Below are 17,264 nucleotides of genomic sequence, written 5' to 3' on the forward strand. Positions count from 1 at the left end.
CTGTTGTTTTGTTTGTTTGTTTCAAATACAGGTTAATGTGTTAATTGGCTCATGCTTATATTATTATTAATATTATCAGTAGTAGTAGTAGTAGTAGTAGTAGTATAATTATTAGTATTATAGGTGTTGTTGTTGTTGTTGTTGAGAAGAAGAAGAAGATTTGAGAGTAGTATTTGTGAGCGGTAATTCAATTCCAAGATTAAAACAAATATAAACATGAAATCCATATACTGTACATACTTGAACATTTTCCATTACATGCTTAACTCTATTGAAATTCCTGTGCTGAACCCTAGAGGGCAGCGTTTCAAAGTTTAAACACCAGTACCATATAGTGCAAATTACAATCCCATACCAATTACAATATATATAGTACAAGATAAAAGTTTGGACACATTCTTATTCATTGTTTTTTTTTTTCTTTATTTTTATTATTTTTAACATTATACTTTAATACTAAAGACATTGAACTTATGACAGAAAAAATATTAAATTATGTAGTCAAAAAAACGTGTTAAATAACCCAGAATATGTAGATATATGCAAATTAGCCACTTCTGGCTTTGCTAACAGCTTTACACACTCTTGTCAATCTCTTGGTCAGCCTCATGACACAATCTTGATAAGTTCTCAAAAGGTGTTTAGTACTTGTTGACTTTTTATTTTTCTTTACTCTCCGGTCCAACTCATCCCAAAGCATCTTATTTGGATTTAGATCAGGTGATTGTGGAGGCCATGTCATCTGATGCAGCACTCCATCACCCTCCTTCTCAGACAAATAGCTCTTACATAACATTAAAGGTGTGTTTGGGGTCATTATCATGTTGAACAACAAATTATGGTCCCACTTAGTGTAAAACAGATGGGATGGTATGCTGCTGCAAAAACGCTGTTGTAGCCATGCTGGTTGTGTGCCCTCAACTTTGACTAAAATCACCAGTGTCACCAGCAATTCACCTTTATGTGCATCCTCCTTCGTGTTTCACAGTGGGAATCACACATTCTGGAAATGTAATCGGTACATCTAAGAGACATGTTTAGAACGAAAAAAACTCAAACTCAAATTTAGACTCATCAGACCAAAATTTTTCCACTGATCTGATGTACAAGTTTCTTGGCTTAAGCAAGTCTTAAGCCAAGAAGCCAACAAGCCTGCTTGTTGTTTTCCAAAGTAATGATTTCTGTCAAATCTGACTCACACAGTCTCCTCTAAACAGTGGATGTTGAAATATGTCTGCCACTTGAACTCCGAGAAGCATTTATGTAAATTGGTGGTTTCTGAAGCTGTTAATTCTTATAAACTTATCTTCTGCAGCAGAGGTAGCTTTTGGTCTTCCTTTCCTCACAACTGTGGGTTTTAAAACACATTTTTCAAATACAAAAAAAATCACAAATTAATTATTGTCAAGACCAAACCTGTAAACCATTTCATGTGAGTATCCTATGAATATGATCAGAGAATATTATACATTTTATAAGTTTTATTTTGTAGTTTGGCTGTCTTTGTTATTAATGTGCAATGGTGAAAATAATAAAAATAAAGAGAAAAACACTAAAGAAGAAGGTGTGTCCAAACAATTGACTAGTACTCTATATAGTACCAAATGCCAGATTATTCAGGTCATCGCAATGTTTGTTTGTTTTGCTTTACTTGTGAAATTTGAATTATACATCCTAATAAATGCTGCTTTAAAGAATCTGTCACAGTTTAAGGCCAATTGAATTCATGTATGTTTATGCTGTATAATATTTTATGGTGTTTGGGGGAATTTTTGGACACAGAAGCCTTTTATACTATTGTCGGTTTAATTTGCACGAAAGGGAGAATTGAACTGCACGCGCTGTTTAGAGCAGTGACGTTGGAGTCGTGTGCGCGTGACGCTTCAGAAGTGGGGTAACTATATTATAAAGCCTATTTACTGTCGCTTCTGTTGCGCTCGTGCAGGTAAACCGGGGCGAGTTGCTCTTTATTTACTCTTACAGATTATTTGTATTACAGGTAGACGGTAATAGCGATTTATTGTCTTCTTTAAATTAATTTGTAGATTAGGATTTTTGTGCAACAGGTGACGTCGCAATGTTTTCTCATCTTTCTTAAAATAAGAAATGGAAGATGCTGCAAAAAAAAAAAAAAACACCAAAAACTATTATTATTTGTTTTCTTTTGTTTGTTTGTTTGTTTGTTTGTTTGTTTTGTGCTTTCAGATCAATTCCACTAATTCCTCCAGCGATGAAGCCCTCGAGCCTGGACCAAACAGCTGGATTGATACTCAGGTGCGTGTGCGTGCTCGCGCTCGCTACCGCCTCGTGCTGCCTCGTCCCGGCTCCAAGATCAAAGTTGGACGCGGGGACGTTGGTCGGCGTCGGGAGCGCGCCTCCGCGCGGCCTGGACGAGATCGACACTGGGTGCTGGGACGCCGCGTCGGGAGCGCTGGTCGAAGCGCGCGGGGCGCGCGCGCACGACAACGTGGCGGCGCTCTGGGACTCTCTAACGCGCCTGAGCGCGTCCCCGCGGCCGCAGCACCAGGAGCTGTTCACGAGGCTCGCGCAGGTCTTCTGGGAGCGCTACGTAGACTGTGTATTGTCGCGCGCGCACGGCCTGGGAAGGAGACACGCTGGAGACCAACACCATGCACTGTAACGCTTATTTTTTTTTTTTCATTTAACTAAAGACTGGGTTGTTTGTTTTTGTTGTGTTAATGCATTGGTTTATTTGTTTGTCTGTCTTTTATCAAAACATCAATCCTGCCTGCTAATAAGTTTGATCAGATGTGTTGTTTTTATGGGTTCAATTCATTATAAAAAGAAAATAAACGCCGTATGTTTTAGATATCTTGTGTAAGAAAACGATTTCATTCAATGCCTTGAAAAACACTTTTGACTTTTCCTCCGTGAAACATGATTCAAATATAAGTAATCATGGATAATAGGTATATTCCACTGCCAGACCCAATCACTGATGAAGCAAATTACATAGGTCCTACACACGAGCATTAGTCACCTTTACACACCACCAGCCAAGCATAAATCACGCTGGGCCTCAGCTTTTCCAAAAACAATAATACCAATCACCTCAAAGCAACAAATGACAAACAAGTGTCCGATAAATGTGCGTTTATCAGATGCATGAAACATTTAAAATCGCTAAACACTGTGTTTATTTCATGGTAATTTCATGGTAACAGCTGCTTTACCCTGGGATTAACCTGTTCATAAGAGTTATACTGTTCTGAGTAAAATGCGTTGATTGCTGGGGAATGCACTATTATTTAGTCTATAATCAAATAAAGTGAGAAAGAAATAAAGAAAGAAAGAAAGAAAGAAAGAAAGAAAGAAAGAATGAATTCGGGGTAAAGCATAAGAATGCGCGTGCGCCTTAAAAAAAAGTTATTAAATTCAATGTAATTATATTAATATTTACATTAACATATATTTATAATTATATTTTATACATCGTTTACGCACCCTGATATGTAATTGATGGTGGAATGGGGCCAACAGTATTACAACATATGATGCTTTATATTTTATTTTTTTGTTTGTTTTTGTTGCAGCAGCTCATTTGCAAACAGTCAGATGAATAGAATAGAATAGAATAGAATAGAATAGAATAGAATAGAATGGAACAGAATGGAACGGAATAGAATAGAATAGAATAGAATAGAATAGAATAGAATAGAATAGAATGGAACAGAATAGAATAGAATAGAATAGAATACACTAGAATAACATAGAATAGAATAGAATAGAATAGAATAGAATAGAATAGAATGGAACAAAATAGAATACACTAGAATCAAATAGAATACACTAGAATAGAATAGAACAGAATAGAATAGAATAGAATAGAATAGAATAGAATAGAATAGAATGGAACAGAATAGAATAGAATACACTAGAATAGAATAGAATAGAATAGAGAATAGAATAGAATAGAACAGAATGGAACAGAATAGAATACACTAGAATAAAATAGAATACACTAGAATAGAATAGAATAGAATGGAACAGAATGGAATAGAATAGAATATATTAGAATAGAATATAATAGAATTGAATAAACTAGAATTGATTGGAATACACTAGAATAGAATAGAACAGAACGGAATAAAATAGAATAGAATAGAATAGAATAGAATAGAATAGAATAGAATAGAATAGAATAGAATAGAATAGAATAGAATAGAACATAATGGAATAGAACAAAATAGAATAGAATGGAATACACTAGAATAGAATAGAATAGAATAGAATAGAATAGAATAGAATAGAATAGAATAGAACAGAATGGAATACACTAGAATAGAATAGAATAGAATAGAATAGAATGCAATAGAATAGAATAGAATAGAATAGAATGGAATAAATGCAATAGAATAGAATAGAATAGAATAGAATGGAATAAAATGCAATAGAATAGAATAGAATAGAACAAAATGGAATAGAACAAAATAGAATAGAATAGAATAGAATAGAATAGAATAGAATAGAATAGAATAGAATAGAATAGAATGTGCAGTGGATGAATGCTGCGCTCGCACACACACACACAGGAGTCGTCTAATATAGAAGATAGTGAACCAACTGTGCATGCCATCATTTGATTATAAGAACAGCTGCATGTGTGAACACCACTGCTCACGTGCATCATGTTGAGCTCCTCTGCACTTGCAAACTTCATTTAAAAGTTGTTATTTCATTATGTTCATATACATAGACCATTTCAACGATCGTTCAGTTCAAAATATTGTCAAGAGATGGCCTACAGTGATATTGCACAGTTGATTTATTCTTGCGATTAAAATGTCAAAATTAATACCAGGATCATATTGTTCATGGTCTTTCAGACCAGAAGCCAAACTGCTGTTGGAAAATTAAAGTGTTTAGATTTCCGTAAAACAAAACACAACGTGGATACTGTAACAACTCGAGGATCTCCACATTTATCTAAAACCAACAACACATGATGAAATAGAATTTAATCTAAATTAGTTTTGCATTAAATTGCATGTATCTTTTTATTTTTTAATTTGTGACTAGGGCTCAGATGTCACAGATGGAGCATTCATACTTTGTTCCACCGCGACAACATGGCTACACACATCACCTATTTTAGCCACAAACTTTTTTTTAAATGTATGAAATAAATATGTATACAAGAAGTTATGATGGAACACAACAATGAAGTTAAGTATGTGGTGTTTATGTGCTATGTGGGATCTTGGCTTTGTTCCGCTGATCCGTTTATCATCTCTTCTCTCATGTACAAGCACTTGATAGATAATGAGATACAGATAATGAGATACATGTCTGGGTGTGGTACTTCAGGTAAGCATTAAAAAATTCTCAACTCAGTGTCTGATTTATGGGGACCGCTAATTCCACATTGTCATCTGGAATTAGCTAAACATCTGGAACACTGTTCTGTTTTATAGCCAGACATAAAAAGTGCGTGTTTTAAAAAATGGCGCCACCGGAAATGCTTTAGGACCAGACATGCGCATTTATTATTGTTTACTTAAGGGCTGCTGCTCTGGATTATTTTAGTAATCGAGGATTCTAGCGATTATTCCATCGATTAATCAAGTAATAAGAAGTACTTTCTTTATTAAAGAGCAAGACTAAATAAAGATGTAAATCATTTTTTTTTTTTTTTAGAAACATTTGAAATTGCATATGAAAATATTGGTGAAATCCATTTAGTGCATTTAAGTGGTCGCATAGAGTAAGTTATGGGAGACTACTCATTTGATGGAAACTCATAATTATTCTCACTCATGTAGTTATTTATTAAATCTAGCACAGTATCGAGATTTGGAATTCTTGTCTCCGGGAAAAGCTGCTTGAGATTTCCCACGCATTAAATCTGTGTATTTATCCCCAGCATTACAAAAGTGCTCCACTTCCCCCCGCCCTATGCGGACAGATATTTTGACCGCACTGTATATAAATTCTTCTTCTTCTTCAGTGGATCATCCGTCTCCATACCACCCTGTCCTCTACATCTGCCTCTTTCACACAAACTACCTGCATGTCTTCCCTCATCACATCCATGAACCTCCTCCTTGGTCTTCCTCTTTTCCTGCTACCTGGTGGCTCCATTCTCAGCATTCTTCTACCAATATAACTCATGTCCCTCCTCTGCACATGTCCAAACCATCTCAATCTCGCCTCCCTCACCTTGTCACCAAAACATCCTACATGCGCTGTCCCTCTAATAAACTCATTTCTAATCCTGTCCATCCTCGTCACTCCCAACGAAAACCTCAACATCTTTAGCTCTGCTACCTCCAGCTCCACCTCCTGTCTTTTATTCAATGCCACTGTCTCTAATCCATACAACATCACAGGTCTCACCACAGTCCTATGAACTTTCCCTTTCATTCTTGCAGATACCCTACTATCACAAATCACTCCTGCTATCACTCTTCTCCACCCACTCCGCCCTGCCTGCACTCTTTTCTTCACTTCTCTAACACACTCTCTATTACTTTGCACTGTTGACCCCAGGTACCTGAACTCCTCCACCTTCTCCACCTATTCTCCCTGCAACCGCACCACTCCACTGCCCTCCCTCTCATTCACACACATGTACTCTGTCTTACTCCTACTGACTTTCATTCCTCTTCTCTCCAGCACATACCTCCACCTCTCCAGGCTTTTCTCGACCTGCTCCCAACTCTCACCACAAATCACAATATCATCCGCAAACATCATAGTCCAGGGAGACTCCTGTCTGACCTCGTCCTTCAACCTGTCCGTCACCACTGCGAACAGGAAAGGGCTCAGAGCTGATCCTTGATGCAGTCGCACTGTATATAAATTAAAACATAAAAATCTACGTAAAATTATGTTAAAAACAGTAACCGAGCTGTGCGGTGTTTTCTGCATGTTTTAGCATCCCAAACGTTGGAAACTTTCTGCCGTTTTCTACGGCCTGAATCTTCTTCTCGCCCCTTGCTATTTTTTTTTCGTCTCAATTTTGCAGAGATTTCTGTGCTACTTGTCCAGAGAGCTCCAGCGTTTAGTGGGCAGTGCGTCAGTAATAATGGTCCGTGGAAAACACAGTGTTCAGTGTGTAGTTAAATAGACTAAATGAATTCGCCTCGATGAATTTTTGTAATCAAATCGTTTTACCTAGTTTAATATAGTTGACTTCCCTTAAAATAAATAAATAAATAAATAAATAAATAAATAATAATAATAATATTATTATTATTATTATTATTATTATTATTACTATTATTATGATTATGATTATTATTATTAATTGTACTAGGTGGTAATACAGCCCTGAGCACATGCACCCATCACTTCTGTAACATGTATAAAAGTAACAGCACCCCAGCAGCACTGGCTGTAACACTAAGTTTGTGGCTGCGTCCCAATCCGCGTGCTACCACACTGTCCAACTGTGGAGATGCTCTCCTAGAGGTGCTCTTCTGCTCCGCATTTTAGTGCACTCGTTTTCGGTTTGGAACGCTGATGAGGTGAACGCGCACATCAGATCTCTCTCTCTCTCTCTCTCTCTCTCTCTCTCTCTCTCTCTCTCTGTCTCCTGTGGGAAAAGCCACGCTGCCTCCTGCGCTCGTGCACAGACGGTGTGTGTGTGTGTGTGTGTGTGTGTGTGTAAAGGCGACGCGTCAGAATCTCATCGCAGCTCTGTATCCCGTGACTGAGGCCAGGCAGCGGATAAGCTGCCGTCGGATGCGAGCGCGCGCTTGATGCCGCTCTCGCGCACCACCGGCCGTCCTCCGTCACGCGCCATTAACGCGGCGACTCGCGCTCACGAGAGCGTCGGACGCCTTTATTTTCTCTCGCAGGTAAGCCAAGAAAATCATCAGCTTGAAAAATTTAATAATAATTTTTAAAAAAAATATAAAAAAAAAAAACGTGGACAGGCTCATGGTGAATATGACGAGTCCTAAATTGAGCGCGAGATGATGCATCACACGACGCAACTAGCAATATATATAAATATACAGTATGCTTCAATATATAGGGCAGCGTGTTATTCTCCAGGGCTCCTGGTGCCTCCTGACTTGCCGGTTCACTCTGTGCATTGCGTACGAAGTTACAGCTCAGAGTTTGACGTGAGTGAAAACTCAGAAAAAACCAATATGAGCAAGACATGATTTTTTTATTATTTAATCGAGATCTGGCATCCAATCTTTAAAGTCAGCATCCATCAAATGATTATTATGTAAACAGTGCCAAAATAAATTGTAAACGAATTAATAACAGGTGAAAGCAAAAACACATTTTTAATGCTTCATTTTTTTTGTAACATATGTGCTGATGTGCAAAACTTTTACTGAGGCTGAGGGCTGCAAGGAGTGATATATTCCCAGTACAATATGTTATGTACAGTATAATATTATTCCATCAACAGCAAAGAAATAATGCAATATTCTGTGTTTAAATTAATTCATGCATATTTATAATTCAGTTTGTACAATGTAACAATGGACATTGTCCCAAAGCAGCTTTACAGAGGTAAACCGGTTGAAAAAAGTAAGTAAGTGCCTGTAAGTGATGATCCAGCCAGTGGTGACAGTGGGAAGGAAAAACTTGAGATGGCAAGAAGAAACCTTGAAAGAACCAGAATTGTAAGGGAAATCATTTTCACCTGGGTGACATCAAATGTCCATTTATTATATGTCCATCATTGTTGAGGTGTGCTGTTCGGTATTGGGGCTTAATGCAAAACTGTTCATGCAAATTGCAGTCCTAAGGCCCCCCCACTTGTTGGCTTAATAGCTCAGACTAATAATTATATAAAAAAAGACTTAATCAATTTTGTTGGTATGATCAATTTCAAAGAATTTCTTTTTATTATTTACACACTATTTTCTCATTCGTCATCTCTAACTGCACATATTGCACTTTAGCAACTTAATGCAACATTTATAATTAAATATACTCCAAATGAACATTTTATAGCAATTCCAACAGGTTAAGAGGAGGTGATGATATTAAAGGTAGCCCATTCTGTAGTATGGAAAAACACCGAGCTGATCTGCCACTGTGAGACGCCACTGTGAATGTGGTCAAGAGACTGTTAAAATGGGGCAATGGGCTGGAAATACCAGTTCTCATAACTTTCCAATAAGCCCTACCCCCAACCCTCCCAATTAGAAACACTAACACACACACACACACATACAATAATACAAGTGCCAAGACAATTATGTCTGGAATGTCATGCCCTGAAAGAAAAACAACTTATCAAAGAAAAACAGGCCGGCCCCGAAGGTTAAAATACAAATTACGTGAACCGGCGGGAATCTACAAACAGGTAGGATGACCAGAGGTGTGTCTATGGGACGTTTATTGCCACCTAGGTGAGATAGTGATCTTGGTCAGATAATAGGGTTAAATACATTTACTGTTAAGCAATATACAACTTGCATAGTTCTGTACAATTGTACTGAAATATCATTGAAAAATTCCTGTCAGAAACAATATCCCATAATTCTGTTTAAATATAATCCTGAAGGAAAATGTCCCACGTTTGTATTCGCAGGTAACATACACTATAAGGACACATTTTTTGGGACGCCTGACTTTTCCAGCCTTATGTGGGTCTTCCCTAAATTAAATTAGCAAAATTAAAGGAACACAATCGTATCCAATGTCTTTGGATGTGGTTGCATGAAATGTTCCCTTTGCTCAAACTAGGAGACCTAAACCTGTTCTAGTACGACAATGCCCCATGTACAAAGTGAGCTCCATGAAGATATGGTTTACATGGGTTGTAATTGGAGAGCTTGAGAGGTCTGCCTATACCTTTGCTATATCCTATTGAACACCTTTGAGATGAATTGGAACGCTGACTGCACCCCTGGCGTCCTCGTACTACATCAGTACGAGGACGCCTGGGGTGCAGTCAGCGTTCCAATTAATCTCAGAGGTGTTCAAGGGGTAATTTTATACAGAATTATACAATTATACAAAATACAGTATATTATCTAATTAATAAGACAGTGATTTCTTATAAAATTCTTGAAATTTTGTAAATGTATAATGGTTCCTTATGCACACAGTAACACAGGTTCCAGCAATGCCTCTTCTGGATGAAAACTCTCTACCCAGTGACTCCCCTCCAACTGTGCCAGTTATCATCATTGGTGAGCAAAGAACATTTTTATAAAGGATCTAAATAAAAATTCTTAATTTAACACTTATACTAGAGTCATCGATTTTGGTATTTTCTTCTCCCCCAGGAAACGGTCCCTCAGGTATCTGTTTATCATATCTACTGAACGGCTACGTTCCTTACCTAGATCCTGCAGCCGAACATCCCAATCCCATACTTTACCGCAAATTACAAAAGGCTGAGCATCTGCCTATTACAGAGCAGGTAAGTCAGATAACATTGGAAAGATATTTGAATATATGTTCAAATTTGCATAACTGGGGAGAAGTTTTTTAAGGACAAAGAAATCATGTTCATACGTTTTTCTAACAATAGCAAAGCAGGAAAAAAAAACGGATACACTGAAATGATGGTATGAATTGTTTCACCTATTGTTTCATCTACTATAGTGTGTTCTGTACGTGTGTGTGTTTGTGTGTTTGTGTGTGTGTGTGTATATAGGATCTGGAATACCTGAGCGAGGGTTTAGAGGGTCGTTCTGGCAACCCTGTGGCCTTACTCTTCGACACACTACTTCACCCAAATGCTGACTTGGGTTTTGAGATTCCTTCAGTACTGCAGTGGAAGCTGGAGAAGCAGCAGCAGATACCTCATCTGGTACTAGGCAAGGGCACCCCAGGGGGAGCCTGGCATGTGAGTGGCGTTTTTTTTAAATAAACAAGGATCAGGATCAATTTAGACCTTTGGCAACAAAATGGAATGAAACAAAAATATACTGAATACTGACTGTATCTATGAGTGGACAATAGATAGATACAACTTTATTGTCATTGCATAGTACAGGAAAACACAGCAACAAAATGCTGCTATAGTAGCATTTAGTGCATTGTGCCAACTGACAAGTGCAGATAAATATATATAAATATATGTACAACTAATAGATTGATCCTAGACAGTAAAAAATGTGCAGAAGCTATTGAGTATATGTATATGCAACCAACAGAAATGAATATATAGAATATGTGCAAGGGAACTATGACAGTGCATATACAAATATATATATAGAAGATCATCTAGGATATGCTGTGATTTTACAATTATCTACAGTTATAATTAAGGAAAATACTTAAAGCACCAGTGAGCCATCAGTGTCCAAGTAGTGTAGTGTAGAATTCAGTAGGGTAATGGTTATTGGATAAAAGCTGCGCCTGAACATGTTGGTTCTGGTGCAAATGTTCCTTAATGTCCTTCTGGATGAAAGGAGGCTAAACAGTATGTGCAATAAGGTGTGTCCCACACTCAATTTCCTATATTGGCCAATGACATTCCCCTCTTTCAAGCCACCTATCCAGCTCTGACAGTTACACTTAGTTAACTATCTGAGGAGTGACTGGATAACCTTAGCAGGTGTTAGCAAAGGTCATACAATCAATAGTAAATTGTTATGAAATTCAGCCAGTGTTAGCTGTGGATGTACCGTTGGAAAGCATGAAGACTCTATTAGCCTGCAAATAACATACAATTTGTAATTACTTTAATTGTTACAGTTTAGCACACTAGTCATAATGATTAAAAAGTTGGTAGCTTCAAATAAAATAAGTCTGATGTGGAAACGGGAATTAATTTTGTGGTTACACATCTGTACTCGTCTCAAGGTTTCTTCAAGTGTCCGAAGTGTCCAGCTGGTAAAGTTTCTATACATGATTAAATTGCTCAGATTCCTGATATCAGGAGACATTGCCGAGATGTTAAACTAGATGCTTAAAGGGGCCTTGAAGTGATTTTCATTGTCGAGTCTTGATCACAGCCGAATGATCTGCATTCGCTGGCGTTATTAGATAAGGATGATCAGATCTAATAGGCAGTTTCTTATTAAACACTTCTACCCAAACTATTAAACTGCTAGTGTCATATCAATACAAAAGTGCATTTATATGGATCTGCAGTGTCTTGGTTAAACCAGAGATCCCTACTTTTAAGATTATGAAGATGATGTTCACTGATGAGAGACAATTCTTTCTTCAATGCAGAGCAGAAGCTTAGTAGGCAGTTGCGCTCAATAAATTAGAGAGAAAGACTTATTAAACATATTCGTGAGGGTGCAAATAGGTAAGTACTTCGAAGGATCGAGAAGGACCCAATGGCTCCTTGTAGTTTTTGCAAAAACGTTAAATGTACCTTGAAGCCCAAGATGACTTGCTCAACAATTGACGGCGCATAAGTGGTATTTCATAAGGGAGTAGTCTCCATTTTGTATGGAACAACTTTAGTGGCACTGTATTATTGGGTTTAGGGGATGGGACTAATTGGCCTGTTCTTCTCTCTAGGGTCGATAGTTTTCTTCAGCACTGTAACTGTTGGTGCTTGTACTAGAGAACACTTCTCACATTTCTTGCTTTTGGCTTTCAGCATGCAGCTACTGGGTGTTCTCTTGCACATTTTCTACATCTCTTACTAACGCTCAGCCATCTCTTAATCTGCTCCTTATTATGTATCTTAAAGTACACTTACTGGTTCAGATGGTCCCGAACGGAATCCCTTTTGAATGGCTTTTTATTAGGCAACTCATCAGAAGAGGTGGACCACATTAAAGCAAAACATTTAGCTGAGGATCATTAGAAAAGTTTAAAAGAAGAAAAAGATTTGGCATTGCAACAGAAGTGTCCAAGTTATTAACAGTAAAAAGTTTGACAGATGTCAAATGGTTCCAACTTTCAATTCCCACATTCTTTCTTGTTTTTAAACTCCCATATCAGGAAATAAAATAAAATGAAATTCCAATGTATCATCTGAAACATTGTCTTGAGATGGTATGATAAATAGGAGGAGTCCTATTAATCATTCCATCTCAAGCCAGAATGTTTTTATTGTACAGCAAATTCCAAACAACTGGCCCTGCTGTTCCAAAACATTCAGAAGGAACAGTAGATTTACAGCCCTAACAAAAAAAAACAACAATAATTAATTTAACACTAAATACATACCTGGTCATAATCTGCAAAGTTTCATAGTAAAGCTCCCTAAAATAGAAACATTGTCCAAAGTTATTCTCTGATGAATATAATTTATATTCGAGCCACATCATAGGCAAGTTATATACACAAGAGATTTCCAGGAATATTGTTGGTATGGTTAGCTAGAGTCCCAAGAGGTTTATTGTTATTGACTGTTGAATGTGCGTGGATACATATCCATGAACATATGCAGTTGGTATCAAAAATAGTTGATATAAGCAATTATCTAATGCCTATTCTATTTTTAATAGAATTCTATTATCCAATGTTGAATTATCATCATGACCAGTCACATTCTATGAAAGTTGAGCGAACAAAAATTTACACATCCACGTTGATTGCAGTTGTAGAAAACCTTGGAAAACTTGGTATTGATTTTGTTGTCTTTCTTCATCTCCAAGGCAATGGAAGGATCTATTCTCACCATTAGTCTGGGCATCTGGATGGAGCTGCCTGGGGTTAACTACAGAGACATTACGCCGGAAAAAATGAGGTACAGATAAAAGAGTTGAAAATCAAATTTATTAAAAAAAACCTGTAAACAGAAGAGGGTCTTTAAAAACCTTAAGCGTGCAACCATGTGGTACTATATACTAAATGTCAAATATTGGAAATATCCATATAATGGAAAAGCCTTGATAATTATTCCCCTAATAATCACTATTAATAATGTTAGTTAATAAGTACTTGTAGGTGTAGAACCCACAGTTATTAGATAAACTGTAATGGATAGTATTACCAACTATTGTGGTGATTCTTAATGCAATCCTTGGTCTTTCCTTTAGCAATGTGTCCAATGACCGGGCCACTCCAGATGAGCTCTCTTCCTACTACAAGAATTATGTAAAGATCATGGGGCTTCAGAAGAACTTTTTAGACAACACCTATGTGACCTCTATTCAAAAACTCCACCGTGACCAGGACGTTAGTCTTGAAAATGAACAGGGGACTAAAAATGGCACCAAAAGTGGTCAGAGGAACAGGATAGAAAATCACTTTGACCACTGCAGTCAAAAAGAATCCGAAACCAGTTACAATAGAAGGGACAATTGGTTTCGTAGCAGTTATAAAAACATAAAAGAGAATGGCAGAGGTAAAACAGAAGAGGTGGAAAGCAGGAAAAAGAGGAACACAGAGGGTATTAGAGACAACACGATTCCTCAGGGGTTTTCACAGGGACTATGGGAGGTAAGGGGTTACCAGCAGATTCAGGGGGACACCCATATTCCTTTCAGCCTGTTTGCTGAGAACGTTGTCTTAGCAACTGGGGCTTCTGACACGCCAGCTCGCTTAGGTGTGGAAGGGGAGGATTTTCCGTACGTGTTCCACAGCGTACGTGACCTTGGCGTAGCCGTCAATCAACATAAGAACTTGGGCCCTGCATGTGACCCAGTCCTGGTGGTTGGAGCAGGCCTTACTGCAGCTGATGCTGTGCTGTGTGCTTACAAGAACAGAATTCCTTTGCTGCATGCATTCCGTAAGCCAACTGACGATCCCAGTCTGATTTTCAAACAATTACCGAACACACTTTACCCAGAGTATCACAGGGTCTATCACATGATGTGCTCTCAGACCTACCTGACATGTCCTGTTGCCAACTCTGCAGTTCATAATGCTTCCACAGAACTGTACCCAGACTACACCAGCTTCCCTGAGCATTGCGTGCATTCGTTTCAGCCTGACATGCACTGTATATTAAGGGGATCGAATGGCATTCTGAGAGCCTTCAAAGTCTCAATGGTGTTGGTTCTAATCGGCACCTATCCAAATCTGTCCTTCTTGAAGGAGCACGGTCGGTACTTGGGTTTGGATCCCGGCAAGCCGATATCCTGTAGGGACAACCTGGTGGATATTAACCCTTACACATTTGAATGCAGTGTTGAGCCAGGTCTTTTTGCTATGGGTCCCCTGGTTGGGGACAATTTTGTGCGCTTCTTGAAGGGAGGTGCTCTTGGTATTGCAAGCTGCCTGCACAAGAGGCTAAAACAGACAAAGAAGAAAGGTAATTCGATTGCTGATGAGGGCAGTAGTAGAGAAGGAGGGGGATTTGACTGAAGTATGTGGAAAAATTTGTATAAAGAAAGTGGCAACTTATTTTTCCAGTTAACATACATATATTTTTAACTATACAGCTTTCTTAAAAGGCAATGTGCCAAATTTGATCATTTTTAGGTTACTCAGGCTGATATTGCAGATAATATATCTTGTATTGTGTTTACTTGTTATGACATGCTTTAAGACACCCAATACGGCTTGAGATCCCTTAACAACAAACAGGTTTTTATTCTCATGCAAGCAGACATGAATAGAACATCAGTCAGATATGATGCTTATGGACAAAAAAGCTGAGATTACTGGGTGCTCATGCAGCAATACATGTTTACAGCATTCATGCACTTGTCATTTGTAAATACTTTATACAGGTTTGTATAAATAAATTGGTTTTATTTTGGGAAAAAAGAACCAATTATGGAACGAAAATAACTGTGGGGAAACCTGGATTGTTCAGACTTTTTATGGATTGGTCAAGAATGGCTGCTTCTGAGGTACATGGAAGCAGGCAGGAAGTGGATTGTGCGCACACCTTGTATCTAACCCAAGTGGAATTAATAGTACACTTTAATATTTACTACCTGGTGCACCATATGGAAAATACACAGATCAGGCATAACTTTATGACCACCTGCCTAATATTGTGTTGGTCCCCCTTTTGCTGCAAAACAGTCCTGACCCGTCGAGCATTACAGTACAAAACTACAGTTGCTCATCTGTTGGACCACACGAGCAAAACTTCGCTCCCCACGTGCATCACTTAAGCTTGGCCATCCATGACCCTGTCGCCGGTTTGCCATTGTTCCTTTCTTGGACCACTTTTGATAGATACTGAACATCTCACAAGATCTGCAGTTTAGGAGATGCTCTGACCCAGTTGTCTAGTCGTCATAATTTGGCCTTCGTAAAACTCACTCAAACACTTCAAACACCCATGCCCATTTTTCCAGGTTCTAACACGTCAACTTCGAGAACAAAATATTCACTTGCTGCCTTATAATTAATAATAATAAATTAATGATGAACAGATAATTAGTGTTAGTCACTCACCAGTCATAATGTTTTAATGTCACTATTATGCCTGGTCTGTGTATGTCCTTACATTAATGTAGAGTGCTTAGGTATTAAGGGCTTGATACAGCATGATCTTTAGACTGAGCAACTAATGGATAGGGCATATATAAAAGTGCTTATATAAAATTAACCAAAGCAAAAACAAACAAACAAAAAAAAAACAACCTTTGGAAAAGACTATCATTAGTTGTTCCATATGATTTGCTTCCTATACAAAGTTTCTAGTCTTATCGTTAATGCCACTAACGACCACGACATAATCCAGTTCCGATTCTGATCCAAACCCAAAAGTCAGGAAAAACATTCAGCCTCATTTGTATCTGTTTCTATTTAGAATCTTAACTATGCTATGAATTATGAAAAATCCATTATATTTTGGCTTATTGATTTATTTTTCTTTTTACACTTTTGTCCAATACAAAGTGTGCCTATGGCAAAAATGTCACCGAGACCACTTGTTTAATTATTTGATCCAGGTTTCATGATGGCTCTTATTTAGCTAGAATAACAGCATATACGCTTTTTTTTTATTGGAAAAGAGCCATGTAAAACGTGGATGCAATTAAAAAAAAAAAAAAAAAAGGGAAGCAAACAGAAAATGTAAAGACAAAAGAAGAACATAACTGGAACGTGGATCACAACGATCAACATTGCAAAAACGAAATTTCAAAGCTTAATACAGAAACTATATATTTTATATATATACACACACACACACACACACACACACACACACACACAAACACACACACACACACAAACACACACACACACAAGTGCCAATTATTGTGAACTTCAATCAGGTGTTACAATACAAAACACATGACTTAGTGCAGTGGCTGGTGAAAAGTGTAGTACTTTGGCCAAACCCTGACACAATGAAGCCATGATTAGTACATTCATCTTCCTATTCAAATCCATGCAGAAAGTAAGAAAGCAAAGTAGCTGGAAGAATATGTACAATAGGTACATTTGGTAAAATTGAAATAAGGGCATAAAATGTGTTTCAAGCTCCAGTTTTGAAC

The 17,264-nt window shown here is 37.8% G+C and overlaps 2 protein-coding genes across 2 annotated transcripts; both read left to right on the forward strand.

Moving 5' to 3' along the window:
- The first annotated feature begins 1,908 nt into the window (after positions 1-1,908).
- Positions 1,909-2,830, forward strand: LOC124384241 (protein FAM237B-like). The gene is made up of 2 exons (XM_046846934.1): positions 1,909-1,945; positions 2,206-2,830. The coding sequence occupies exon 2, from the start codon at positions 2,231-2,233 to the stop codon at positions 2,639-2,641; it is 411 nt and encodes a 136-aa protein (XP_046702890.1). The 5' UTR covers positions 1,909-1,945; positions 2,206-2,230; the 3' UTR covers positions 2,642-2,830.
- Positions 2,831-7,574: 4,744 nt separating this feature from the next.
- On the forward strand, positions 7,575-17,177 carry osgin2 (oxidative stress induced growth inhibitor family member 2). The gene is made up of 6 exons (XM_046846906.1): positions 7,575-7,823; positions 10,047-10,130; positions 10,227-10,363; positions 10,601-10,792; positions 13,515-13,606; positions 13,899-17,177. The coding sequence occupies exons 2-6, from the start codon at positions 10,064-10,066 to the stop codon at positions 15,166-15,168; spliced, it is 1,758 nt and encodes a 585-aa protein (XP_046702862.1). The 5' UTR covers positions 7,575-7,823; positions 10,047-10,063; the 3' UTR covers positions 15,169-17,177.
- Positions 17,178-17,264: the final 87 nt, after the last annotated feature.

The sequence above is a fragment of the Silurus meridionalis genome, chromosome 4, assembly GCF_014805685.1.
Source record: "Silurus meridionalis isolate SWU-2019-XX chromosome 4, ASM1480568v1, whole genome shotgun sequence".
NCBI classification, from domain to species: Eukaryota; Metazoa; Chordata; class Actinopteri; order Siluriformes; family Siluridae; genus Silurus; species Silurus meridionalis.

Excerpts from the sequence above, each read along its gene's own strand:
- LOC124384241 (XM_046846934.1), top strand. The coding sequence starts at position 2,231 with ATGAAGCCCTCGAGCCTGGACCAAACAGCTGGATTGATACTCAGGTGC.
- osgin2 (XM_046846906.1), top strand. The coding sequence starts at position 10,064 with ATGCCTCTTCTGGATGAAAACTCTCTACCCAGTGACTCCCCTCCAACT. Across the intron at positions 10,364-10,600 it reads ATCTGCCTATTACAGAGCAG|GATCTGGAATACCTGAGCGA; the intron begins GTAAGTCAGATA and ends GTGTGTATATAG. Across the intron at positions 13,607-13,898 it reads ATTACGCCGGAAAAAATGAG|CAATGTGTCCAATGACCGGG; the intron begins GTACAGATAAAA and ends TCTTTCCTTTAG.